This window comes from Lynx canadensis, chromosome A1 (assembly GCF_007474595.2).
Source record: "Lynx canadensis isolate LIC74 chromosome A1, mLynCan4.pri.v2, whole genome shotgun sequence".
NCBI classification, from domain to species: Eukaryota; Metazoa; Chordata; class Mammalia; order Carnivora; family Felidae; genus Lynx; species Lynx canadensis.
Window position 1 is genome coordinate 117,360,180 of NC_044303.2, and position 27,487 is coordinate 117,387,666.

Sequence of the window (27,487 nt, forward strand, 5' to 3'; positions counted from 1 at the left end):
GGATTTAAGTTTTTCATTAATATTCTACTAACAATTGTTAACAATGTGTGCTTAAAATTTTCCAAGTGTAATCATAATTGGTAACAATACATTAGCATCCTTTTTTTAAAGTTTATTTATTTTGAGAGAAAGTGCATGCATTGGAGGGGCTGAGAGAGAGGGAGAGAGAATCCCAAGCAGGCTCCATGCTGTCAGTGCAGAGCCCAACACAGAACACATGGGGCTCAGGCCCACGAACTGAAAGATCATGATCTGAGCCAAAATCAAAAGTCAGATGCTTAACGGACTGAGCTACCTAGGCACCCTGTAACAGTGTAGCATCCTTTTTGCTTGTGATTCTAATTTCATACTGTTATGTGGAAGACAGCATTTTAATTTGACTTTCCTTGCTCACTAGGGATGCTAAAGAACGTATAGAAGGTTAAAGTAAGCAAATTTTGGGTTATGCTGCCAGCATTTTTTGTTAAATTCTCCAAATAAGAAAAAGCATTTGTACATGTGCCTAAGAACAGAAGCAAAAGATGAGTTCCAAGGGTATTTCAGTGGCTTTGTAACATAGAAGAAAGAAGATCCACCTGGATTTATGAAAATTCTGATGTTAAGAATCAAAATAAACTAGGTCAAGAAAGAAATGTCATTTCTGTGGGAGATCTGAATATAAGCAGAGAAGTACACAGAAGTATTCTAAACAATCAGTAAGTAGAGTTACTGATGTGGCCATTTACTTTAGTGACGATGACGATGTATTTAGTTTGATATCTTACTTTTAACTTATTACTAGTATTCTTCCAAACCAATATGGTAGCATACAGTCCAAGAATATCCTAATGTGTCTCAAAATATTTATGACACTATGATTTTTCTCATTGTCATCCAACATTTGTTCAACAATAGGTCTATGGAAAGAGAGCACATCCTTTAGGGTCATAGTTATTAACTTAAATCATTGAAAGTCATTTTAAATCTATCTTTGGGAGTCAAAATTATTACGCATCTATATCTAAATAATTCTGTTCTGAAAAATACAGGGTTTTTAAAAAACTACTCTTTCGGCGTGGTAATTATTGTGACCAAATCATGTTAATTATTATTTGAAAACAGCACAGAACACCCTAGATGAATGTAATGACTATGGGAATGACAGCCTTCTAATTTCTAAATATGGGAGATGGACTAATGCTTTCTAGCTAAATGTAAGCTACGATTGAAGACAAAAAGATTTTTGCTTACTTTCAGTACTTACCTTTGTGGATAATTACTTTTAAAAGGAACAACAGTGATTACCTCTGGATGCAAGAACTGAATAGCAATGGGCCATGGGATGGAAGAGCTACTTTACACTCTATATTCTTTTGTGCTTTTTTGAATTTTGAAAGAAGTACTTATTCAAAGTCTATGTAAATTTTTAACATATACAACATATTATAATTTTTACCATATGAAACACGTTTCATGATGAGAATGAAAACATTGAGAAATAAGATTTAGGATATTAGCTGTTATCATCTTACATTTTAACAAGATTTCCTTAAAGAGAAAAACTAGCTTGCGGTTCCACACAAAGCCTCTGGGCGCCGCTGTCGGCCAGTACAGGGCAAGTGCTGTCGCCCGGGATTCTTCAGCCTCTAGCCTGGGTGTTCCTGCGCAGTCAACAACACAGAGTGAAGGAACCCCATACACACAGGGGCTTCTGGCCGCGCAGACTCTCCCCAGCACACACAGATTCCCAGCCCGAAGACTGGAGGCTCTGTATGTTCTGGGCCGAATGCTACCAGTGCGATAGCGGGCCCTTTTTCTAGCTAGAAAGACTGGGACCCAGCGAGAACTAGAGCGCGCAATGGGAGGGAGCTGCGTTCAGAGGCGCCCGGCCGGCAGGCGGCAGGTACTGTTTCCCTTCCTGCTACCTTTGTTCTACCCCGCGCTCTGCGAGCCGATCCGCTACTCGATTCCCGAGGAACTGGCCAAGGGCTCGGTGGTGGGGAACCTCGCCAAGGATCTCGGGCTCAGTGTCCTGGACGTGTCAGCTAGGAAGCTGCGAGTCAGCACGGAGAAGCTGCTTTTCAACGTAGACGCAGAGAGCGGGGACTTACTAGTGAAGGACCGAATAGACCGGGAGCAGATATGCAAAGAGAGAAGAAGATGTGAGTTGCAGTTGGAAGCCGTGGTGGAAAATCCTTTAAATATCTTTCATATCATTGTGGTTGTTGAGGATATTAATGACCATGCCCCTCAGTTCCATAAAGATGAAATAAACTTAGAAATCAGTGAATCTGTCACCCCAGGGATGGGAACAATTCTTGAGTCTGCAAAAGATCCTGATATTAGTACGAATTCACTGAGCAAATACGAGCTAAGCCCTAATGAGTACTTCTCCTTGGTGGTGAAAGACAATCCCGATGGTGGCAAATATCCAGAATTAGTACTGAAGAAGACCCTGGACCGGGAAACACAAAGCTCTCATCATCTGGTGCTGACAGCATTTGACAATGGAAATCCACCACGAAGCAGCACAGCTCAGATCCGAATCCTGGTGGTGGATGCCAATGATAACCCCCCGGTGTTCAGCCAAGGTATGTATAGGGTCAGTCTTCGTGAAGGTGTACCCCCAGGCACCTCAGTGGTGCAGGTGAGTGCCACTGACCAAGACGAAGGCTTCAACGCGGAGATCACCTACTCATTCCTTGGTATGGCTAATAAAGCCCAGCATGTGTTCTCTCTGGATTCTGCCACAGGAAACATTATAACTCAGCAACCCTTGGATTTTGAAGAAGTAGAAAGATATACCATGGATGTAGAAGCGAAAGACCGAGGATCCCTCTCTACCCAGTGTAAAGTAATCATAGAAGTTCTAGATGAAAACGACAACATCCCTGAAATAATCATTACTTCTCTCTCTGATCAAATTTTGGAGGATTCCCATCCAGGAATGGTTGTTGTTCTCTTCAAAACACAGGACCAGGATTCTGGGGAAAACGGAGAAGTCATTTGTAACTTAAGTAGAGATATTCCATTTAAGATTCATTCTTCATCTAATAATTACTACAAGCTGGTAACAGATGGACCCCTAGACCGAGAACAGACTCCGGAATACAACGTCACCATCACAGCCACTGACAGGGGCATTCCGCCCCTCTCCTCCAGCACTACCATCACCTTGCACATCACCGATGTCAATGACAACACACCGATTTTCCACCAGGCCTCCTATGTGGTCCACGTGGCTGAGAATAACCCTCCAGGAGCCTCCATCGCCCAAGTCAGCGCCTCCGACCCCGACCTAGGGCCCAACGGCCGCGTGTCCTACTCCATCGTGGCCAGCGACCTGGAGCCGCGGGCGCTGGCGTCCTACGTGTCCGTGAGCGCGCAGAGCGGCGTGGTGTTCGCGCAGCGCGCCTTCGACCACGAGCAGCTGCGCGCCTTCGAGCTGACGGTGCAGGCCCGCGACCAGGGCTCGCCCGCGCTCAGCGCCAACGTGAGCCTGCGCGTGTTGGTGGGCGACCGCAACGACAACGCGCCTAGGGTGCTGTACCCGGCGCTGGGGCCCGACGGCTCGGCGCTCTTCGACACGGTGCCGCGCGCCGCGCAGCCCGGCTACCTGGTCACCAAGGTGGTGGCGGTGGACGCCGACTCGGGACACAATGCGTGGCTGTCGTACCACGTGCTGCAGGCCAGCGAGCCCGGACTCTTCAGCCTGGGGCTGCGCACGGGCGAGGTGCGCACTGCGCGTGCTTTGGGCGACAGGGACGCGGCCCGCCAGCGCCTGCTGGTCGCCGTGCGGGACGGGGGACAGCCGCCCCTCTCTGCCACCGCGACGCTGCACCTGGTTTTCGCCGACAGCCTCCAAGAAGTACTGCCGGATGTCAGCGACCGCCCGGAGCCCTCTGACCCCCAGGCCGAGCTGCAGTTTTACCTGGTGGTGGCTTTGGCCTTGATCTCGGTGCTCTTCCTCCTTGCGGTGATTCTGGCGGTGGCCCTGCGCCTGCGAAGCTCTTCCAGCCACGCCCCAGAGAGCTGCTTTGGGTCTGTTCGGTGTTCCAAGTGTGGACCCGAGATTACCGCCAACTACAGTGAAGGAACATTACCCTATGCCTATAATTTTTGTGTGCCTGGGGATCAAACTAATCCGGAATTTAATTTTCTCACATCTGTTGATCATTTTCCAGCCACACAAGATATTCTCAACAAAGATAGCCCTTCGGGACTAATGACTAGCATTTTAACTCCTAGTGTTGAAGCAGATAAGAAAACTTTAAAACAGGTAAGTATTTAAAATAATGCTTTTTATATTCTAATGCCAATGTATTCCAATGGAGCATTGTTGTTTAAAGATTCTAGATTAAGGGGTGCCTGGCTGGCTCAGTTGGTAGAGCATGTGACTCTTGATCTCACAGTTGTGATTTCAAACCCCACTTTGGGTGTAGAGCTTACTTAAAAATAAATTAATAGGGGTGCCTGGGTGGCTCAGTCAGTTAAGCATCTGACTTCGGCTCAGGTCATGATCTCACAGTTCGTGAGCTGGAATAAAGCCCTGCATTGGGCTCTGTGCTGACAGCTCAGAGCCTAGAGCCTGCTTCTGATTCTGTGTTTCCCTGTCTCTATGCCCTGCACCTGCTTGTGCTCTGTCTCTGTCTCTCAAAAATGAATAAACATTAAAAATTTTTAAAAAATAAATAAATACAAGTAATGATTCTAGATTCAATCTCTTGATAAAATTCCTAAAATAAATCTAGGTCAAACCTATTGGTATCACTGTTTAGACTAAAGTTTACTGTGCTGCAGTCATTCTACTATGCAATTTAAGGTAGAATATATAGAAATCTCAAGCAAATTTTTCATGAAAGAGAATACTTCTTATTTAAGGATATGGAACACAATTCTATTTTTTTATATCATGGTAATTTTTAAAATGACAGCCTAATGTCATCCAAATTTTCTCAAATGTTTCATCTTTTACTCAATAAAGAAATATTGGTAAGAATTTTAGTCATGCGCTCTGATGATTTTTTTGGAACCGAGCTAGTTCCACATCCATAAATACTGTTCCCTTCAGTTGGTAAAAATCAATAGAAAGCAAGTCTAACTTGCAGTTGTTCAGTTCCTATAGTATTTGAAAACATTTTTTAAAATTAAACAATCCCTTTTAATAATTATTCCTTTTATTAAATGCTCTTGGTAAACCTTCAACATCACATTATACAACCCTTTGTTTTGTGCAGTTTTCAGTTTTACAAATATGTGTAATTCTTGAAGAGGTGTGTAATAACTTCTGGAACAGACATATTAAGTTGGGCTTTTCTTACTCGTTGCAATAATAAGATTTGGCTCTAGGCGCCGCTCTTCACCAATCAGGGAATGGGAAGCTGCAAGCTGCCTTCCCTCCCTCCCCCATCTCTACAACACAAAGCAGAGTAACATGGATACTCACAGATCCTGATGGTGGAAACTTAAAGTAGTTCTCTCTCTAATATATTCTGGATGCAGTCATCCTTGAACTTGGTAGATACATAAGCTGATTCAGAACAAAACAGCCCAAGAAACCAGGGAATATAAGCTCAGCTTACTGCCATGGGGAATCGGCTACTGTTTCTGGACCGCAGCGGGCTGATCCTACTATACATTTTCCTGAGGACGCTACAGGAGTCTGGGGCAGGGCACATCCAATACTCGGTGCCCGAAGAGACAGATAAAGGCTTCTTCGTGGGCAATATTTCCAAGGACCTGGGGCTGGAACCCTGGGAGCTGGCGGAACGCCGAGTCCGCATCATCTCCAGAGGCAGGATGCAGCTTTTCGCTCTGAATCCGCGAAGTGGCAGCTTGATCACTGCAGGTAGGTTAGACCGGGAGGAGCTCTGTGAGACACTGTCCTCCTGTTTTTTAAATATAGAGATACTTGTGGAAGATACCCTGAAGATTTACGGAGTGGAGGTGGAAATAATGGATATTAATGATAACGCCCCCAGCTTCCAGGAGGCAGAAATAGAGATAAAAGTCAGTGAGCACGCAACTCCAGGATCGAGATTTCCCCTTCCTAACGCTAGGGATCCAGATGTAGGAATGAACTCTCTCCAGCGCTACCAGCTCAATCCTAATAGTTATTTTTCCTTGCAAATGCGAGGCGGGATGGATGGGGCCAAGAATCCTGAACTAGTGCTGGAGGGGAGTTTGGACCGGGAAAAGGAGGCTGCTCACCATCTCCTCCTCACAGCTTTCGATGGAGGAGATCCCATCCAACAGGGTGCTGTTGCCATTCGTGTAGTGGTCCTCGATGTAAATGACCATATACCAAAGTTTACACAGTCTGTATATCAAGTGAGTATTCCTGAAAACCTCAGCTCTGGAACTCGGGTTCTCATGGTAAATGCAACTGATCCAGATGAGGGAATCAATGGGGAAGTGGTGTTTTCATTCCGGAATATGGAAAGCAAAGCTTCTGAAATATTCCAGTTGGATTCTCAAACTGGAGAAGTTTTAATACGAGGGTCTCTGGATTTTGAGAAATCTAGATTTTATGAGATGGAAATTCAAGGCCAAGATGGTGGAGGTCTCTCGACCACTGCTAAGATATTGATCACAGTTGTGGATGTGAATGATAATGCTCCAGAAATAACTATCACATCTTCTACTAATTCAGTGCTGGAAAACTCTCCTCCAGGTACAGTTATTGCTCTTCTAAATGTGCAAGATCAAGACTCTGGAGAAAATGGTCAAGTCTCATGTTTCGTTCCTAACAGTCTGCCTTTTAAATTAGAAAAGACTTATGGAAATTATTACAAATTGATAACAAACAGAGTGCTGGACAGGGAGCAGGTCCACAGCTATAATATAACCTTGATAGCCACAGATCAAGGACATCCACCCTTGTCTACAGAAACTCACATTTCACTGAATGTAGCAGATGACAATGATAACCCACCCACTTTTGCTGACTCATCTTACTCCGTCTACATTCCTGAAAACAACCCCAGAGGAGCTTCCTTCTTCTCAGTGATGGCACTTGACCTGGACAGCAATGAGAACTCCCGGGTCACTTATTCCCTAGTGGAGGATACCCTGCAGGCAGCACCTTTATCCTCCTATGTCTCCATCAACTCAGACACCGGCACCCTGTATGCACTGCGCTCTTTTGACTATGAACAGTTCCGTGACCTGCAAGTGTGGGTGACAGCACTGGACGGTGGGAACCCGCCACTCAGCAGCAATGTTTCTGTGAGCATATTCGTGCTGGACCAGAATGACAATGTGCCAGAGATCCTGCACCCCACCCTCCCAACCGATGGTTCCACTGGTGTGGAGCTGGCGCCCAGGTCAGCTGAGCCTGGCTACCTGGTGACCAAGGTAGTGGCGGTGGACAGAGACTCTGGCCAGAATGCCTGGCTGTCCTACCGCCTGCTCAAGGCCAGCGAGCCAGGGCTCTTCGCGGTGGGGCTGCACACGGGCGAGGTGCGCACAGCACGGGCCCTGCAGGACAGAGATGCGCTCAAGCAGAGCCTGGTGGTGGTGGTGCAGGACCATGGCCAGCCCCCTCTCTCGGCCACCGTCACGCTCACCGTGGCCGTGGCTGACAGTATCCCAGATGTCCTGGCTGACCTAAGCAGCTTCGAGTCTTCTGCCAATCCCCACGATTCTGGCCTCACACTCTACCTAGTGGTGGCGGTGGCAGTTGTCTCCTGCGTCTTCCTCGCGTTTGTGATTGTGCTGCTGGCGCTCAGACTGAGGCACTGGCACGCGACACGTCTGCTCCAGGCTTCAGGAGGCAGTTTGGTTGGCATGCCTACCTCGCACTTTGTGGGTGTGGACGGGGTGCAAGCTTTCCTGCAGACCTATTCCCAAGAGGTCTCCCTCACGGCGGACTCTCGGAGGAGTCACGTGATCTTCCCTCAGCCCAACTATGCGGACATGCTTATTAGTCATGACAGCTGTGAGAAAAGCGAGCCACTCTTGATAGCTGAAGATTCAGCTGCTGGTTTAGGCAAATTTGACTCCAAGAATAATCAGGTGAGATTTATTACCTACCTCCCAGTTGTTGCTATCTCTGTGCAAGTCTTTTAAGTGGCTTAAAAACATATTTCTGGTGGGGGGATATATTCAGTTCATACATGTTTAGAGCAATACATATGAGTTCCTCTATTTTATCTTTCAACAAATTACCATCATTTTTCAGAAAAGGTTTTTCCACTCCTCTGGCATATTTTCTTTTGATTCTAAAGGTCTAGTTCAGCTACCATGGCTTGCTTTATAATAAGTTAAGTTTTAGTAATATTTTTCTATCATCAGTGTTTGTGGCTATCAATGAACTGGTTAGGATTCAAATTAATGATTCACAATTTTTTTGTTTGCCTATTACAATTTCACATTGCCTCCATTTATTTATAATTAAATTCTACCACTATTTGCTTTATTTCTAATGTTCAAATTTGATCATGTTGATTCAATGGCATACACTCTGTAGCTCTTTTCCTTATCTATATACACATATATACAACATTTACATGTAAGTGTTCACACATGTAAGCTTGGCTCTGAGCATGAAAATTCTATTTTGAGTTTTGATGAGTGGTAATATGTTTCAATTATGTTGATTATTTCAACTTTGTGTAATTTATTTATATTACCAAAACAGATATACTGATTGCCTTTTTACTACTAGATTCTTTTGGGAGAGGAAATGTAGAGTACACCTTTTTTCTTAAGTTCTACACATATTTTCTGTTTCTACCATGAAGTCATTTGATTGTTCTGAAGAAATAGTTGAATTGTTGAACTGGTATTATTTTATTTTATTCTTTTACTTGTACTTTAGTGTGTGTGTGTGTGTGTGTGTGTGTGTGTGTGTGTTTAAGATTTCTTAGGGGCGCCTGGGTGGCGCAGTCGGTTAAGCGTCCAACTTCAGCCAGGTCACGATCTCGCAGTCCGTGAGTTCGAGCCCCGCGTCGGGCTCTGGGCTGATGGCTCAGAGCCTGGAACCTGTTTCCGATTCTGTGTCTCCCTCTCTCTCTGCCCCTTCCCCGTTCATGCTCTGTCTCTCTCTGTCCCAAAAATAAATAAACGTTGGAAAAAAATTAAAAAAAATTATTAAAAAAAAAGATTTCTTAATGTAGTAAATTCACCTGCAGAAATAATTTTGATCCAGTGCTTCTCAAAAAGTTATTTTCAAATTGGCTAAACATGCTTACATTTTTCAGATATACTAATGTGAAATAGTTTGTGAATATTTGGACTTTATGAGACTGATTTATCTGGTATTCCTATTTGGTGTTTCCTTTTTGTTGTTGTTTGTTTTCAATATGCCTATGAGTCATGGATTCCTTTTTTATTTCCTTTGAAAACTCATTTTGTAATATATATAAGTATATTCAATCCTTATATTCAGAACCAACTTGTTATTGAAACCCTGGTAGTTACCTAATGACATGTGTTATCTGAAACACTGCATAGGAAAGTCAAGTGAGGAAAGGAGACTTACTGAAGATATTTGAACACAGGAATCATCTCCATACTCAATTCAGCTCAGCACTCTCATACCACTTATAGATGTTTGGCCCAGGTTATTAACATATTCATGTTCCCTTTCAAGTTTTCTTTTCTCATTTAGGAATTGACCTTAATGTATTTAGCTATAATTGAGTTTCTAATATTTTGGCAAAAAGAATTTGAACTGTAGGAAAGGGATATCCTGCAACAGATGCTTGACATTCTTGATGTCAAGAAAAATTTTAGAGTGTTTCAAGCATGTAGGGATAAAATTTATGCCTGTGGAATTCCAAACTGAGAAAACAGATTTGGAGTGCCCTGGGTGGCCCAATTGGAGCATCTCACTCTTGGTTTCAGCTCAGGTCACGATCTCATGGTCCATAGGATCGAACCCCACGACAGCATGGAGACTTCTTGAGATTCTCTCTCTCTCCTTCTCGCTCTCTGACCCTCCCCCACTCACATGTGGGTGCTCTCTCTCTCTCTCTCAAAAATAAATAAAGTTAAAAAAGAAAACAGACTTGAGGCATTTTACTTGAATTGAAAGCAGACGAATAAAAGGACATGAGTTATTTTGTGGGAGAGGGAGGTTGTTCCATATATATATATATATATGTTCTATATATATATATATAAAACATAGTCTGAACAGTTAGGAGCTGGCAACCAAAATCTTGGAGAACAAAAGGAAAGGTTACCTTTGAAACTTGAGATTAAGAAGATGGTTATTTTGATTCAGAGGTAGTGATAAACTTCTATTAAGGTACAACATGTGGTCCAGTTAAATAGAAGGATAAAAATAAAACACTCTCACGTTTTGCATGTCATTAAATTCCTATGGTACCTACTAGGGTATACTTTTATATTGTTATGGTGAAAGTGTAAAACACTTGATAATCCTTTTCAAAAATTTATTTTATAAGGAGTAAGGAAAACTATATATCTTTGGTCAACCTCCTCCTGAGTATGTCCTATATAGATTTGAGCTCTCCTCCAGTTTCCTCTGGAAAAATTAGGAGGAAAATTATCTGCACATCAGATTGAAAATAATACTGGGGGTTAGTTCATGGCTGCAAAAATTTCCCCATATCACTTGGTGAGGCTGTTTTACCATGTGGTCTATGTTCTAAGTCTGGAGAGAAGACTTGGCTTTGTTCTTCCAGTATGTGCATTGCCTCTGATTAGAAGAAGATAAACTTTTCTCATACTCGGTTAATGGCTCTTCTATAGAATCAAATCTCTAATGAATCTTCTTTGGTAGTAAACACTGGAAAAGAGACACATCCAAAACTCATATATTGCCTTGTTCTGTATACCTGAGTCCAACAAACCTGACGGAATAGCAAATCCCATTGTTTGCAAGGCTTTGGACTGCAATTTTCTAAGTAGACTCTGAGCGCCGCTGTTGGCCAATGCGCTGCAAGAGCAGGAGTCCACGATCTACCTAAGTGATTTTCTGCGCAGTCACGGAAGCAAGTCTGAAAGGAGATGAAGCCCACACATAGACTCTCTGCTCAGCAGGTGATTTTGGAATACAGATTGGGATGCCTTGAAACTGAAGACATTGAGTTTTCTACGTATTGGCAGTAACTATTTTAAACACAATTTGTAAAGCATCTTCTCTTAACATCAGAGGCTGTGGCAGTGCACAAAAGGATGGGAACTAGGGCGAAGCAGAGGAGCTATACCCGGCAGCGGCAAGTACTCTTTCCCTTCCTGCTGCCTTTGTTCTGTGGGGGGCTCTCTGAGCAGATCCGCTACTCTATTCCGGAAGAAATGGCCAGGGGCTCCGTGGTAGGAAACCTTGCTGAAGACCTGGGGCTGCATGTACAGGATTTATTGACCCGCAACTTCAGAGTTAGTGCAGAGAAACAGTACTTTACCGTGAACACAGAGAATGGCAACATACTTGTGAGTGACAGAATAGATAGGGAGTTGCTCTGTCCCCCAAACCCTCTGTGTGTCCTGCCCTTAGAGATTGTGGCAGATAATCCTCTAAATGTTTTTCACATATCTGTGAGGATAGAAGATATAAATGACAATCCACCTTATTTCCCCCAAAATAGCATTGTTTTAAAAATCAATGAACTTGCAATTCTTGGAACTCGATTTGGTTTGGAATCTGCTATAGATGCAGATGTAGGACCTAACTCTCTCCAGAATTACCAACTCAGCTATAATGAGTATTTCTCTCTGATGGTGAAGGATAAGACCGAAGGCAAGAATGCCCCAGAATTAATATTGGAGAAGCCGCTGGACCGGGAACATCAGGGCTCCCATCTTCTGGTCCTGACCGCAGTGGATGGAGGTGACCCAGTCCGAAGTGGCACCGTTCAAATCAAGATTGAGGTCACCGATGCCAATGATAACCCCCCAGTGTTCAGTCAGGATGTGTACAAAGTTAACCTTCCAGAGAACTTGCCCTCAGGCACCTCTGTGCTAAAGGTGACAGCCATCGACCAGGATGAGGGCATCAATGCAGAGATCACCTACTCCTTCAAAACAGTAAGAGATATTGGAAATATGTTTATGCTTGACCATCAAAGTGGAGAAATTAAATCCAAAGGTCCTATAGACTTTGAAAACAGTAGTAGTTATACCATGAGTATAGAAGCCAAGGATGGTGGAGGCATGGCCACTGAATGTAAAATTATAATAGAAATTTTAGATGAGAATGACAATGCCCCAGAGGTCATTTTCACTTCGGTGTCAAGTTCCATAACTGAGGACACAGAACAGGGGATGGTGATTGCTCTGTTCAAAACACATGACAAAGATTCGGGAGAAAATGGAGAGGTCACATGCCTCATAAAAGAAAAAGTTCCTTTTAGAATTGAATCTTCTGCCAATAATTACTACAAACTTGTAACAGATGGGGCCCTGGACCGGGAGAAGACCCCTGTGTATAACGTCACCATCACAGCTACTGACAGGGGAAAGCCGCCTCTTTCCTCTAGCTCAAGCATCACTGTGCACATCGCAGATGTCAACGACAATGCGCCCATTTTCGAACAGGCGTTCTATATGGTCCACGTTGCCGAGAACAACCCTCCAGGAGCCTCCACCGCCCAAGTCAGCGCCTCCGACCCCGACCTGGGACCCAACGGCCACGTCTCCTACTCCATCGTGGCCAGCGACCTGGAGCCGCGGGCGCTGGCGTCCTACGTGTCCGTGAGCGCGCAGAGCGGCGTGGTGTTCGCGCAGCGCGCCTTCGACCACGAGCAGCTGCGCGCCTTCGAGCTGACGGTGCAGGCCCGCGACCAGGGCTCGCCCGCGCTCAGCGCCAACGTGAGCCTGCGCGTGTTGGTGGGCGACCGCAACGACAACGCGCCTAGGGTGCTGTACCCGGCGCTGGGGCCCGACGGCTCGGCGCTCTTCGACACGGTGCCGCGCGCCGCGCAGCCCGGCTACCTGGTCACCAAGGTGGTGGCGGTGGACGCCGACTCGGGACACAATGCGTGGCTGTCGTACCACGTGCTGCAGGCCAGCGAGCCCGGACTCTTCAGCCTGGGGCTGCGCACGGGCGAGGTGCGCACTGCGCGTGCTTTGGGCGACAGGGACGCGGCCCGCCAGCGCCTGCTGGTCGCCGTGCGGGACGGGGGACAGCCGCCCCTCTCTGCCACCGCGACGCTGCACCTGGTTTTCGCCGACAGCCTCCAAGAAGTACTGCCGGATGTCAGCGACCGTCCGGAGCCCTCTGACCCCCAGGCCGAGCTGCAGTTTTACCTGGTGGTGGCTTTGGCCTTGATCTCGGTGCTCTTCCTCCTTGCGGTGATTCTGGCGGTGGCCCTGCACCTGCGATGCTCCATCACCCAAACTGCCTGGAACTGCATTCAACCTGGTTTCTGTCATAAGATTGGACCAGGAGTTTCTCCCACCTATAATCCTGAAACTTTGCCTTATTCCTACAATACGTACATTGCCTCCGATTCTCAGAAAACACGGCTTAATTTTCTAACTATGACGTCAGAAATGGGTCCCCGAGGAGATCTCTCTAATGAAGCTTCTTTGGTAATAAGTGTCACTGAGGAGAATAACAAATTAAGCTCTAACGCTGCTGCTGCTTCTGCCCATGTGAGTTTCAATACGTAGGTTTGGTTTTTAATTTTAAAACTATTTTGGCAAAAAAATCTTAAATCATATGTTCTATCACTTCGTTTGCCCACTCAATATTTTCTGTTCCTTTCTGTGTGGACCCGTAACTTCATTATTAGCCCTCAAGTATTTTGAAATATTTTGACAATTTCACCTGAGATAGTCTTTACCCCCCCCCCCAAATCTCTTTTACTGTGAGAAGTGGGTATTATGATGTTGTTGCCACAGAAATATTTGTAGCTGAAACATAAATGTTTTCTTCCTGTGGGTGTTTACCTTTCTCAGAACATTGATATCTTGAATATATAAGGCTTCTTCTTTATAGCTACAAAGTGAGAGGAAAATGCACAAGGTTGTTTGGTTTTTTTTTTAAAGGACAGAGTAATGATTTGACAGTATTCAGGTATGTTTGCTAAAGCTTTTTTGAATCCCCCTGAATAGGCTAAATTTCTTCTCAATCTTTTCTCAGAACTACCTGCAGATTTCCTCCCAGTTTTAAAGATACATTGTGGTATGCCTGCCAAACATGCTTTTCATCAGAATCTAAATGTTTACATTCATGAAAGCAGAGTAGGGAGAATTTTTCTTGTATTTTGGTGGGCTTTTGAATGTATTACCATTTTCAGTAATTGGAATTGGGTTTGTTACTCAGAAAAAGGTAAGTGTGTAATATTCTTTGGATTGCTAATTTTCTCAAACACTATTTTGTAATATAATATATTAGTAAGTTGTGAAGTACTACCCTCATTTCCCGTAAATGCAAGTTGAAATGCTTCCATTTTGTCCTAAAAATGTTGATGTGTCTTACTCAGTTGACTTCTTGTCAGTGTGCTTCTGATAACGTATACAATTCCATTTCTTATTATTAGGTTTCCATGTTGTGAAATTTTGATTTTTAAATATTAGATGTTAACAACCTATAGAACAACAATAGTTCTATATAGGTAACTTTGAGAATCTGTTAAAAAAATGCCACCTATTGAAATTTTTTGGGGGCGCCTGGGTGGCGCAGTCGGTTAAGCGTCCGACTTCAGCCAGGTCACGATCTCGCGGTCCGTGAGTTGCGGTCCGTGAGTTCGAGCCCCGCGTCGGGCTCTGGGCTGATGGCTCAGAGCCTGGAGCCTGTTTCCGGTTCTGTGTCTCCCTCTCTCTCTGCCCCTCCCCCATTCATGCTCTGTCTCTCTCTGTCCCAAAAATAAATAAACGTTGAAAAAAAAATGCCACCTATCACAGCAAGTGAGAAAGTTTATTCTATTAAAGGATATCTGAAAACAGTAATTTCCTAGGGAGATGTCACATAATAGGTGTCTTTTTGGGGTGGTGATATCAAATTAGGTGCACTAAAATTATAAGGTTGAAATTACTTTGTATAGAAACTTCAGATTCATTTAAAAGCTCATTGAAAAAGAATACACCTACAGCTACAGAAAATAATCTCAAGAAAGTGACTCTGTATGAAAAATTTTAGAGAAATAAAAATAAGCTCGGAAATAAAAATAAGCTCACTGAAGTTTCTATTAAAAGGAACACTGTAGTTTTTTACTTGGCCCTACTTCCATGCCTATTTGAAGAACAGTACGTGGAGCTATTTAAGGTACAAAAACCAAAAGTCCTCAAGATCGTGCAGTAATTCATTAGGGCTCTGAGCACCGCTGTTCACTAATCAGGAAAAGAACAACAGAGTTCCTGCTTGTCTCCTGCTTGCCCGGGAGGGGCGTGAAGCGCAAAACACAGATAGAAGCTAACCACCTCAGGATTGTGAAGAAACTGTTGGATTCTGAAGACTGGAAAAGCTGGACCTTACTTCGGTAGTCAAGGGAAGAAGTGAAAATAATCTTGGAGGAAAGTGACAATGATTCCTAGGCGACTGCAAAGGGCTTGTCTTGCTGGGAGTTCTCCTGGGGATTCTGTGGGAAACCAGATGAACCCCAATTCACTATTCAGTTCCTGAGGAGCTGGAGAAAGGCTCAGGGTGGGCAACATCGTCAAGGACCTGGGGTTGGAGCCCTGGGAGCTAGAGGAGCGCGGAGTCCGTATAGTCTCCAGAGGTAGGACTCAGCTTTTAGCTCTAAACCCCCGAAGCGGCATCCTTATCTCTGCAGACAGGATAGACAGGGGTCTTCAAGTGTCAATTAAATCTGGAGATTCTGTTGGAAGATAAAGTAAAAATATACGAGGTAGTGATAGAAGTGAGAGACATTAATGATAATGCCCCCTATTTCCGGGAAGATGAATTAGAAATAAAAATGAATGAAAACGCAGCCACTGGGTTGCAGTTCCCGCTTCCCCACACTTGGGATCCGGATATCGGGAAGAACTCTCTTCAGAGCTACGGACTCAGTAGTAATAATACTCACTTCTGCCTGGACGTGCAAAGCGGAGTGGATGGTAACAAGTATCCAGAACTGGTTTTGGAGCGCACCTTGGACCGGGAGCAGAAGGCTGTTCATCACCTGGTTCTCACAGCCTCCGATGGGGGGTGACCCAGTGCGCACAAGCACTGAGCGAATTCGTGTGATGGCAGCTGATGTGAATGGCAACGCACTAATATTTGCTCAGTCCGAGTACCGCGTGAGTGTTCCAGAGAATATGGTGGTGGGCACTAAGCTGCTTCTGGTAAGGGCTGCCGACTCTGACGAAGGAGCCAATGCGGAAGTGATATTCCTTCTGTTATGTAGACTACAATGCGGCCCCGGTTTTCAAACTAGATGCTAATTTAGGGACAATTTCAACAATAGGGGACCTGAACCATGAGGAATCGAGATTCTACGAGATGGAAAGGCAAGCAATGGATAAAACAGGATATTCTGCAGGAGCCAAAGTCCTGATCACAATATTGGATGTAAATGATAATGCCCCTGAAATAGTTGTCACCTCTCTCTCTCTCCAGCTCCATTCTGGAAAACTCTCCCAGAGGGACATTAATTGTCCTTTTAAATGTAAATGATCAAGACTCTGGGGAAAGTGGACAAGTGACCTGTTTCATCCGAGAGTATGTGCCATTTAAATTATAAAAGTCTTGTGGAAATTACTATACATTAGTGACAGACACACTCCTCGACTGAGAAAAGGTTCCTAGATACATCACGGTGATCGCCAGTGACAGAGGAAGTCCTCCCCTGTCCACAGAAACTCACGTCTCACTGAAAGTAGCAGACACCAAAGACAACCTGCCCGCCTTCTCCGACGCTTTCTTTTTTTTTTTTTTTTTTAATTTTTTTTTCAACGTTTATTTATTTTTGGGACAGAGAGAGACAGAGCATGAACGGGGGAGGGGCAGAGAGAGAGGGAGACACAGAATCGGAAACAGGCTCCAGGCTCTGAGCCATCAGCCCAGAGCCCGACGCGGGGCTTGAACTCCCGGACCGCGAGATCGTGACCTGGCTGAAGTCGGACGCTTAACCGACTGCGCCACCCAGGCGCCCCATCTCCGACGCTTTCTAATCTACCTATATTGCAGAGAACAACCCTAGAAGAGCCTCCATAAGGTTCCTCAAAAAATTAAAAATAGACCTACCCTATGACCCAGCAGTAGCACTGCTAGGAATTTACCCAAGGGATACAGGAGTACTGATGCATAGGGGCACTTGTACCCCAATGTTTATAGCAGCACTCTCAACAATAGCCAAATTATGGAAAGAGCCTAAATGCCCATCAACTGATAAATGGATAAAGAAATTGTGGTTTATATACACAATGGAGTACTACGTGGCAATGAGAAAGAAGGAAATATGGCTCTTTGTAGCAACGTGGTTGGAACTGGAGAGTGTGATGCTAAGTGAAATAAGCCATACAGAGAAAGACAGATACCATATGGTTTCACTCTTATGTGGATCCTGAGAAACTTAACAGAAACCCATGGGGGAGGGGAAGGGAAAAAAAAAAAAAAGAGGTTAGAGTGGAAGAGAGCCAAAGCATAAGAGACTCTTAAAAATTGAGAACAAACTGAGGGTTGATGGGGGGAGGGAGGGAGGAGAGGGTGGGTGATGGGTATTGAGGAGGGCACCTTTTGGGATGAGCACTGGGTGTTGTATGGAAACCAATTTGACAATAAATTTCATATATTGGGAAAAAAAAGAAATACATGACAAGGTAAAAAAAAAAAAAAAATGGCCTACGACCCGGACTATGGAGAGAACGCCCAGGTCACTTACTTCCTAGCCAAGAACACCCTCCCTGGACCACCGCTATCCTACATTTCCATCAACTCCAACACTGGCGTTCTGTATGCACTGCGTTCCTTCGGCTATGAGCAGTTCCAAGACATGTAGCTACAAGTGATGGCGCGTGACAGCGGCGATCCTCCACTCAGCATCAATGTGTCTCTGAGCCTGTTCGTGGTGGACCAGAATGACAACGTGACAGAAATCCTGTACCCCACTGTCTCCACTGACGTTTCCACAGGCGTGGAGCTGGCACCACGATCCGCAGAGCCCGGCACCTTGGTGACCAAGGTGGTGGCGGTGGACAACCACTCTGGTCAGAACACCTGGCTGTTCTACAGTCTGCTCAAGGCTAGCGAGCCAGGGCTCTTTGCGGTGGGGCTGCACACGGGCGAGGTGCTCACTGCACGGGCCCTGCTGGACAGCGATTCGCTCAAGCAGAGCCTGGTGGTGGTGGTGCAGGATCACCGCCAGCCCCCTCTCTCGGCCACCATCACGCTCACCGTGGCCTTCGCCGACAGCATCCTAGACTTCTGGCTGATCTGGGCAATGTCCAGCCTCCAGCTGACCCTGACTCTTCAGACCACACGCTGTACTTGGTGGTGGCCGTAGCCGCAACCTCCTGCGTCTTCCACGTCATTGTTATCGTGCTGCTGGCGCTCAGTCTGAGGCGCTGGCACGCCTGGAGTCTGCTCCAGGGTTCAAGAGGCGGGCTGGTGGGCGTGTCCGCCTCGGGCTTTGTGGGCGTGGACAGGGTGCGCGCTTTCCCGCAGACATATTCCACGAGGTTTCCCTCCCCGCGGACTCTCGCGGGAATCACGTGATCTTCCCACAGCCTGATGATGCAGACAGGCGCCTGAGCCGGGAGTGCAGTGGGAGAAACGACCCTCTTCTGCTGTTAGGTAGTTGGCATTTTCTAAATATAACTATCCATTAATGAATGTATGTTCAGTATATATTCAGCATTGATAAAGCACACACTAAAAAATTTGTATACGCGTGGCAGACACCAGTGACCAACCTGGAGGTCTTCTCTCAGGGCTCCCATCACGCCTTCTCTCACGCCTTATTTGTGATAGTGTTTGTATATTATAATATTATAACCACTCTAGTACTTTGTTAGTATCCTGTGTAATTTTTCTAATTAACAAGATATGCCTGCTTTTAATTGGTCTTTTTATTTACCATTGGCCGTGCAACATTTTTTAAAATGTTAATTTTTGAGAGCATGCAAACAGGGGAGGGGCAGAGAAGGCGGGGACAGAGGATCTGAAGTGGGCTCTGTGCTGACAGCAGCAAGCCAGATGGGGCCTGGAACTCAGAAACTGCTAGATTATGAACTGAGCAAAAGTCCGGGGCCGACTGAGCCACCCAGGTGCCCGTACATAACATTTTTATGTTGAACAGCTGATGCTAGTTTATCCGTTAAAAACACAAATTCTTGGAGCACCTGGGTGGCTCAGTGGGTTAAGTGTTGGTTTCTTGATATCAGCTCAGGTCTTGATCTCAGGGTCCTGAGTTCAGGCCCTGTGTTGGGCTCTCTGCTGGCGAAGAGCCTACTTACACACACATTCTTGTAGAGAAATTCACTGTAATTTATAAAAAGCATAAATGAAATTTTTAATAAACTTTTATGGGTAGAGGGGCTTCTAACTACATATGAAATTGCTAACGAATTAATGAAGTGCATTTAATTTCTTTTAACGTGAAGTAATTCTGGTCATTAGTAATGCATACATTTGTACTTTCTCAGGTCTTAAGTCATTACATGGTTTCATACAATTCTTGAACTTAAAAATACACCAAGTTTATTTCCTACATGCTTAAAACTTTCTCAGTGAAATATGCAAACAGGGGCAACTGGCTGGCTTAGTTGGTAGATCATGTGACTCTTGATCTTGGGGTTGTGAGTTTGAGCCCCATGTTGAGTATAGCGATTACTTAAAAATAAAATCTTAAAAAAATAAAAAAGAAATATGCAAACAGTGTAAGTGTTGTCATGAAGAAAAACTGAAGAGATTGTTTATTTTTTAGACTTATTAGAGATTTTGGGATGGCAATGTCTGTATGTGTTTCCAGGTGAGGTATTTCTTTAGTTTACCCGTACTGCTGATCTTAATGATGACTTTGTGGAACACGCAGCTAACAAATTGTGTTTTGAGTGTTTCGGTAATGTGGTGAATATGTAGTAATCTCTTTTATATAAGTTTCCTGTAACTTTCACACACAAAAAATTTTTGGATAGTGCTCAGATTCTAAGTGTTTCTTGAGAGCCTTATGCTTCTAGTATAATGTTGAACCTAAATTGAACACTAATGTATAGTAGTCTTAGGAAAACATTGCTGGAATCTCTGAAAAGCCTGGATTTTTTAGTGAATTCCATACAGGAGTAGGGAATCCTAGCATCCTTATTTTTTGTTGTTGTTGCCTGTCTCCTTCCAAAGATACAGTAGTTAATATCTGGACTTACGGAAGAAGTTAGAAATCGTTTGAGAAAGAAAGGTAATCAAATGGCCCTAAAGTGAGACGTGTTACTGGTAATGAAATTCACATGTCACTTTATATTTTGTGACAACCAAGACAAAAAAAGGAAAAATAGTATGGTTCTGTCTGATTTTTTTTAAAGGAAGTTTTTGAGCTGACCTAAAAATGTAAATTTTGTATTTTAAGTTCCAGGTGAAACTTAATGAGTAGAACTTTCTAAATGATATCATCAGGATTAGACGGCAGTGTAACGTCCTGTTTTGTAAAAGCTATCAAAATGTTTATCACAAGGCTGGTTTTCATATGGTGGTCAATTCAAAATGAAAGACATAACACACAACAGAAATTATTTGGGAAGCTAAACTGCTATAGTCCAGTTATGCTGACTTCTGTTCACTTAACCTGATTTAGAGACAAATGATTACAAGTTGGGACAATGAACAATTATGACCTTTAGGCTGTATCTCATATAGCAATGATCTTAACTAATGCTTTCAGTTGAGCTAAATAGGCTCCATTAATTAGTTGTTAAGTGAATGAATGGACAAATGTGTGTGCTCTGGGGATTACTTGCTATCGGTATTCTAAGATATAATATAGAAAAGTAGCAGCTTTGCAATGAGGTAATTCCTAAATTTGTGACCTTTAACAAGTTTTTTAAATCTCTAGCAGCTTCAGCAAAATAGAGATAATGTATAATTTGAAAGATTGTGGTGAGGAGTAGTGATAACATATAAACCATCTTGTTTATAATAGGTAATTAATGGTGGCCATATTTTTACATTGTTGATATAAAAAGGAGTCAAGCTTTCAATATTAGCTTACTTGACATTTTGTGAAAAGTAATGATTTGTGTGCTTCTATGGGTGGTACAATGGGATGACATGTGAATGGAAGTAAAACTATTCTAGAATTTTTATGAAAGCTAATTTAAAAAGCTTAAGTGCTTAGGTGCATTCATTTGTAAATTTTTTTAAAAAATGAATTATAATTGACATACAATATTGTATTAGTTTCAGGTGTATGACAGTGATTCAGCATTTTTATATGTTACGAAATGATCACCTTGATATGTCTAGTTATTGTCACTATACAGAGTTATTACAATATTATTGACAATTCTCTATGCTGTATGTTACATTGACCATAGGTGTAGTTACTGTCTGTCACTACACAAAGTTATTACAGTATTACTGACTTTCCTTTGTTGTGTATTACATCCCTATGACTTACTTTATAACTGGTTTATACCAATTGATCCCCTCCACCAAAGGGGATTAGATGATGAATAGCTTATAAACAGAAATGTATTGCTCACTGTTTTGAAGGCCGGAATTCTGAGATAAGGGTGCCAGGATGGTCAGGTGAGGGCTTCCTTCTAGATCACAGGCTTTTGGCTGTGACCTCACACGGCAGAATGGGCAAAGGATCTCCCTAGGCACATTCTTGATTGAGAAACCCCTGTTTGGGGTCATAAAAGATCAGGAACCATTGTTTTGGATGGGACAGTTGTAGGAGTGTTAATTTGTCTCTTTCTGAACCATAGTGAAACCTAACCAAGGGTCCTATGAAATTTCTCCTTTAAAGGAACTTTTTACTTCATTAGGATTGTTAGGATGATTTAACTGGAAAAAGTATCATCAAAACCTGAAAGTTGGAGTCATTTGGTTTTGGCAACATGAGAGTTTAAGCTAACATAACACATTTAATGTAACATGTCAGTCTTAGCTTTAGAATATTTGTTGATAATTTAGGATTGATAATTAGTATATTTGTTGATATTTTTTAGAGAAACTAGGAAGTAGGTTTGGATGCTTCTTTTGTGCTTGTTCCAGTAATGAAATTATGTGAAAGACTGTGTTTTCTTCCTGTGTGTTAAGGAAGGTGGGTTTGCATTCATTTAATCTAATAAGTTAAAGTGTTCAGCTATAACTTAAAAGTTGCAGCTCCACTATTTCATACCACCTGACGTGGAAATGTAATCTGCCAGCAGATATTCTTCCTCCACATCCATTCTAGAAGAGATTTTATGCTGTTTGAAGCAGAAATAGGCTAGGATTCTTGGTGAGACTGTACATCTTGTTGAGACTATGCAACCCGTAGATCATTTTATTTTTTTATTTTTTTTCTGGAGATTTAATCTCTGCAGTCTTTATTTTTTTAACGTTTATTTATTTTTGAGACAGAGAGAGACAGATCATGAATGGGGGAGGGTCAGAGAGAGAGGGAGACACAGAATCTGAAACAGGCTCCAGGCTCTGAGCGGTCAGCACAGAGCCTGACGCAGGGCTCGAACTCACGGACCGTGAGATCATGACCTGAGCTGAAGTCGGATGCTTAACCGACTGAGCCACCCAGGCGCCCCCCCCATACATAATTTTAAACTGAATTAGAAGGCTAATGATAAATAAATGGGCTTTATCACAGTTTTCTTAGTTACATGTGACAGAGTATAGCTGTGATCATGAACAGTTCTGATGAAAATTATATTTTTTCCTTGTGCCATATACCAGGTTAAAAAAAAACCTCCACATGAAATATGTGTAGTTCTTTGTATGTCAGTTTTACCTCAGTAAAGCTACTTCAAAAAATTTTAAAGCAAACACCTGTGAAGGTTGATCAAAGAGATGTTGATCAAATAGGTTTACTACTCTCTAGAGTTACACTTAGAGTTCATTTTTAGGAAACCATATCTAATGAAAAGCTATCAATAAAAGAACACACTGTTTAGGATTCTTAAAATGTGGCAGGAAGATAGCTTATGAAATGTAATTGAAAAATTTTTAATGTTTATGTATTTTCAGAAAGAGACAGAGAACATAAGGGGGGGGGGAGAGAGAGAGAGAGAGAGAGAGAGAGAGAGAGAGAATGAATCCTAAGCATGATCCATGCTGTCAGTACAGAGCCCGGGCTCAGGGCTCAAACCCACAAACTGTGAGATCATGACCTGAGCTGAAATCAAGAGTCAGACGCTTAACTGACTGAGTCACCCAGGCGCCCTGAAAATATCTTTGCTAGAGTATGAGTTTACTTGATACCAAATGGGAAGAGTTGTGGTTCAGAAAAATGTGAAGAAATTGTTATCAGATGAACCATAGACTCAATAATTTGTATGTAGAAGAAATCAAGGGGCGCCTGGGTGGCGCAGTCGGTTAAGCGTCCGACTTCAGCCAGGTCAGGATCTCGCGGTCCGTGAGTTCGAGCCCCGCGTCAGGCTCTGGGCTGATGGCTCAGAGCCTGGAGCCTGTTTCCGATTCTGTGTCTGCCTCTCTCTCTGCCCCTCCCCCGTTCATGCTGTGTCTCTCTCTGTCCCAAAAATAAAATAAACGTTGAAAAAAAAATTAAAAAAAAAAAAAGAAATCAATATCTCCACAATTTCTCTTAGGGAAGCCATAGAAGGACAAGTATAATTTCTTAGTTCATCTTTAAGTCTCTGAAGCATTCCACACAATGGTTTGTACCCCTTCTAAATATTCAGTAAAAGGCTTCAGTTCAGTGACTAGAAAGTAGTCTCTTGGGGAAAAATCATAGCACAAACTACTTATTTTACATGTGCTTTTCCTCTATATCAAACTCCTAATAAGAGCCAACTCTCTGACCTATCTATGCAAAGCTAAGGAACTGGAGATGTGTCAACATTTTTAAATAGTTGCCTCTGTACATAAGCTTTCAATATTGTGAAACTTCTTAGATGCTTTCTGCATATTTGCAGCTGAAGATCCAGCCAGTAGTTCATCCTGAGACTTCCATACAAAAAAAAAAAATTAAAGTAAACTTATTTTTATTTAATTTTATAAGTTTATTAATTTATTTCAGAGAGAGAGAGAGAGAGTGCAAACAGGGGAAGGGGAGAGAGAAAATCCCAAGTAGGCTCTGTGCTGTCAGCGTAGAGCCCAACCCTGGGGCTCCATCTCACAAACTGTGAGATCATGACCTGAGCTGAAATCAAGAATCAGACTCTTAACCGACTGAGTCACCCAGTCGCCCCACAAAAAAAATTTTTTTAAAAAAGAGACAACCTAAAAAATAACTTAAGCATGAAGAGCTATAAAAACAAGTCATGGGGCGCCTGGGTGGCTCAGTCGGTTAAGTGTCTGACTTCGGCACAGGTCATGATCTCACAGTTTGTGGGTTTGAGCCCCATGTCGGGCTCTGTGCTGACAGCTCAGAGCCTGGAGCCTGTTTCGGATTTTGTGTCTCCCTCTCTCTCTCTGCCCCTCCCTTGTTCACACTCTGTCTCTGTCTCAGGAATAAATAAACATTAAAAAAAATTAAAAAAAAACAAGTCACCACTTTGACCTCATATGCTGGAGTCAGTGAGAATATAAATTCCCAGGAATATTTAATTGCATGAATAAGGCTGTACTACTGCTGCTTCTCAGTCTACAAATTCCAGTGAGAAACATCTTTCTCAGCTCTTCAGATCATTGAACTCTGATTACTTCAGGCTGAAGTCCTAAGGCAGAGACTTAGAGTGTTGCTGTGAGTCACTGTGGAAATAGAGGTTAACAGGGAGATCTGTAAGGTTTCTGCTGGGTGACTTTATTCATTGGACCCTTCCAAGGATATAGGTCTATGTGTCCAGGACTTGGTTGTTCAGAAGCTGTGGATTAATGTGGCAAAAGAATACTTCACTCTGAGTTAAGAAAGCGGACACTTAATTGTAACAGGATGGACCTGAAACAGATATGCCCATATGCCATGGTTTGTGTCAAATGTTTAGAAATGGTAGTTGAAAATCCTTTAAATGTTTTCTACATTAGATAGTCAAGATGCAAAGTTCAGCAGGAGTGTTACTGACTTAAATGTCTGAGTTGACCCAGCTTGGGGCAAGATTTGTAATAGAACCTACAGAAGACACTGATGTTGGAAGCAATTTTGCCACCTTAGCAGCAGGACTATATTTGTCTTTGAAGTAAAAGAGATCAACAGCGGAAACAAATAGGTTGAACCTGCGTTAGAGAAGCCAATAGACTAGGAAAAGCAAAACTCACATGGCTTAGTCCTGACAGCCTTAGATGTCAAAGACAGCCCCAAAGCAGCACTGCTTAGATCTCCACCCTGGTGGTTGATGCAACTGTATCTCCCTACTCATTTTCAGCCAGAATGTATACGGGGTCATCCTTTGAGAAAACGTGCTGCCTGAGCCACTTCCATTGGTGAGGATGAGGGCTGCTGATCCATATGAGAGCAGTAAAGTGGAGATCAGATATATCTTGGCAGCCCAGAGTACCTGTATCCAGTTTCATCTTGATCACAGTTGTGTTGAAATGAAAACTTTTAAGTTCATTGGGCTGTGATGAGATTTAAAAATGTTCCATGGTTTTGGAAGCAAGGAACAGCGATGGGGAGGACTGGTTGCCTGGTGTAGTTGAGATCAAAATTTTCGGTGATAATGACAATCCCAGAGCTGATACTTACTTTTATTTCTACAATGATTTCTGAAGATTCCCTACCTTTGACAGTAATCACTTTGTATAAAACACAGGATCCAGGGGTACCTGGCTGGCTTAGTCAGAAGAGCATGTGACTCATGAGTTCAAGCCTGACATGGGCTGTGGAGAATACTTAAATAAATTAAAAAAAAAAAAACTTTAAAACAAAAAAACCCACACGATCCAGATTTGGGAGAAAACAGGGAGGTCACATTTCTGGTATAGATTCAGAATTGAATCTATCACTAGTTCTGTCTTTTATCAGTAATTACTACATGCTTGCAACAGATGGGGCCCTGGACTAGGAGCTGACCCTAGGGTACAATGTTACCTCTTACCTCTCTCTTCCAGCCGAAGGACCACCCTCTACACGTTGGTGACATCAACAGCAGGCCAGTTTTCCACCAGGCCACCTAGTGGTCCATGTGGCCCAAAACAGCCCTCCCTGGCACCTTCATCGCCCAAGTCTGCACCTCAGATCCTGAGCTGGGATCCAACAGCAAATATCTCCCTACCCCCTTGTGGCTGGTATGGATACTTAAAGTGAATTTGAGGTAGCACAGAATGCTGGATAGGGTTGTTCGTTGTAATCAGGTGGATCCAAATAATGTTAGCATAACATTTCACTCAACTTACATTTTACAAACATTTGAAAAATTATGGAATAACATTTACAATTAAAATTCCCTTTTATATATCACTGTCAGTGGTTTGGAAGATTGCAGTCTAAAATGTAACAAAAAAAGGAAAAGGAAATCTTAACCTTGGAAAGTGTATTTAGATAAATTGGGTAATAAGAAAGTTGAAAAGAGTGAATTACTGGCAAGTCAAGAGAAATAGAATATTAGTAAGAAGATACATAAAAGTGTGTCTGGTTAGTCATGGTAGGATTCCTTACTGGTGTGGATTCTATTGTGTGTCCAAACTATGTTAACTTTATTACCTCCCTGGTGATCTCTAAAAGGAATTCATATAATCACATAATTTGGCATATTCAACCTGGTTTCTTTTGCTCACCTGAAGAGTTTGCTAAAGCTTGGAAACCAAGAAAAGGCAAGAATCTCAACAAATATGTGCCACTGGCATATCACTTTATCTTGTGTAGAGTTTTCTCTAGCAGTGTGTTAGGGAAGGCAATGAGTATTCCTGGTGAGCAAAGGGCACTTATTTAATACATGTTGACTCTTTCCTTTACCTTATTTTATCTTAGTTTATTTTTAATGTTTATTTTTGAGGGGGATGGGGCACAGAGAGGGAAATAGAGGATCTGAGGTGGGCTGTGTCCTGACAGCAAAGAACCTGATGTAGGGCTCCAACTCTCAAACCAGGAGATCATGACCTGAGCCTAAGTCTGACTGAGCCACTCAGGACTCCCCTATCTTATTTTACGTTGATTTTTGCATGTGATATGCGGTAGGAATTCATTGAGGTAGGAGTCAAGGTTCTTGACTTTTTTCTTTTTTCTTTTGTTCTTTTGTTGAAAGGATGTTCCTTTTCCTATTGAATTACTTTGGCCCCCTTGTTGAAAATCATTTGATATAAGTTGGTCTGTTTCTATACTTCCCGTCATGTGCCATGGATCTGTTTGTCCATCCTTCTGCCACAACCACACTGTCTTGATTATTGTCGCTTCATAGTGAGTCTTGAAGTCAGGTTGGTGAATCCTCCCATTTTTTTTCCTTGTTTTTTTTTCAGCATTGTTCTGACTGTTCATAATCTTTTTCTCTTTCCAGATAAAAGTCATCTTCTCACTATAGAGGGAAAAAGCCTGCAAGGGTTTTGAATGGGACTGCACTAAATCTATAAATCTTTTGGGAGAGGGGTCATCTTAACAATAAT

General features: G+C 43.1%; 2 protein-coding genes and 1 pseudogene across 10 annotated transcripts in view; all 3 read left to right on the plus strand.

Moving 5' to 3' along the window:
- Nucleotides 1-27,487, plus strand: part of LOC115517050 (protocadherin gamma-C4) — a 137,622-nt gene that overhangs the window by 56,035 nt on the left and 54,100 nt on the right. The window contains exon 1 of one of the 9 annotated variants that reach the window (XM_030320250.1): nucleotides 151-4,258. The exons of 6 other annotated variants lie outside the window; for them this stretch is intronic. In XM_030320250.1, coding sequence (XP_030176110.1) covers nucleotides 1,838-4,258 — 2,421 coding nt within the window. In that variant the 5' untranslated portion in view covers nucleotides 151-1,837. Of the gene's footprint in view, nucleotides 1-150; nucleotides 4,259-5,154; nucleotides 7,996-10,858; nucleotides 13,546-27,487 lie in introns of those variants that run through there. 2 more of the 9 variants (XM_030320223.1, XM_030320259.1) reach the window with 2 other exon arrangements.
- LOC115517209 (protocadherin gamma-A6-like) overlaps nucleotides 1-27,487 on the plus strand; it is a 107,223-nt gene that overhangs the window by 41,648 nt on the left and 38,088 nt on the right.
- On the plus strand, nucleotides 15,423-18,697 carry LOC115517232 (annotated as a pseudogene).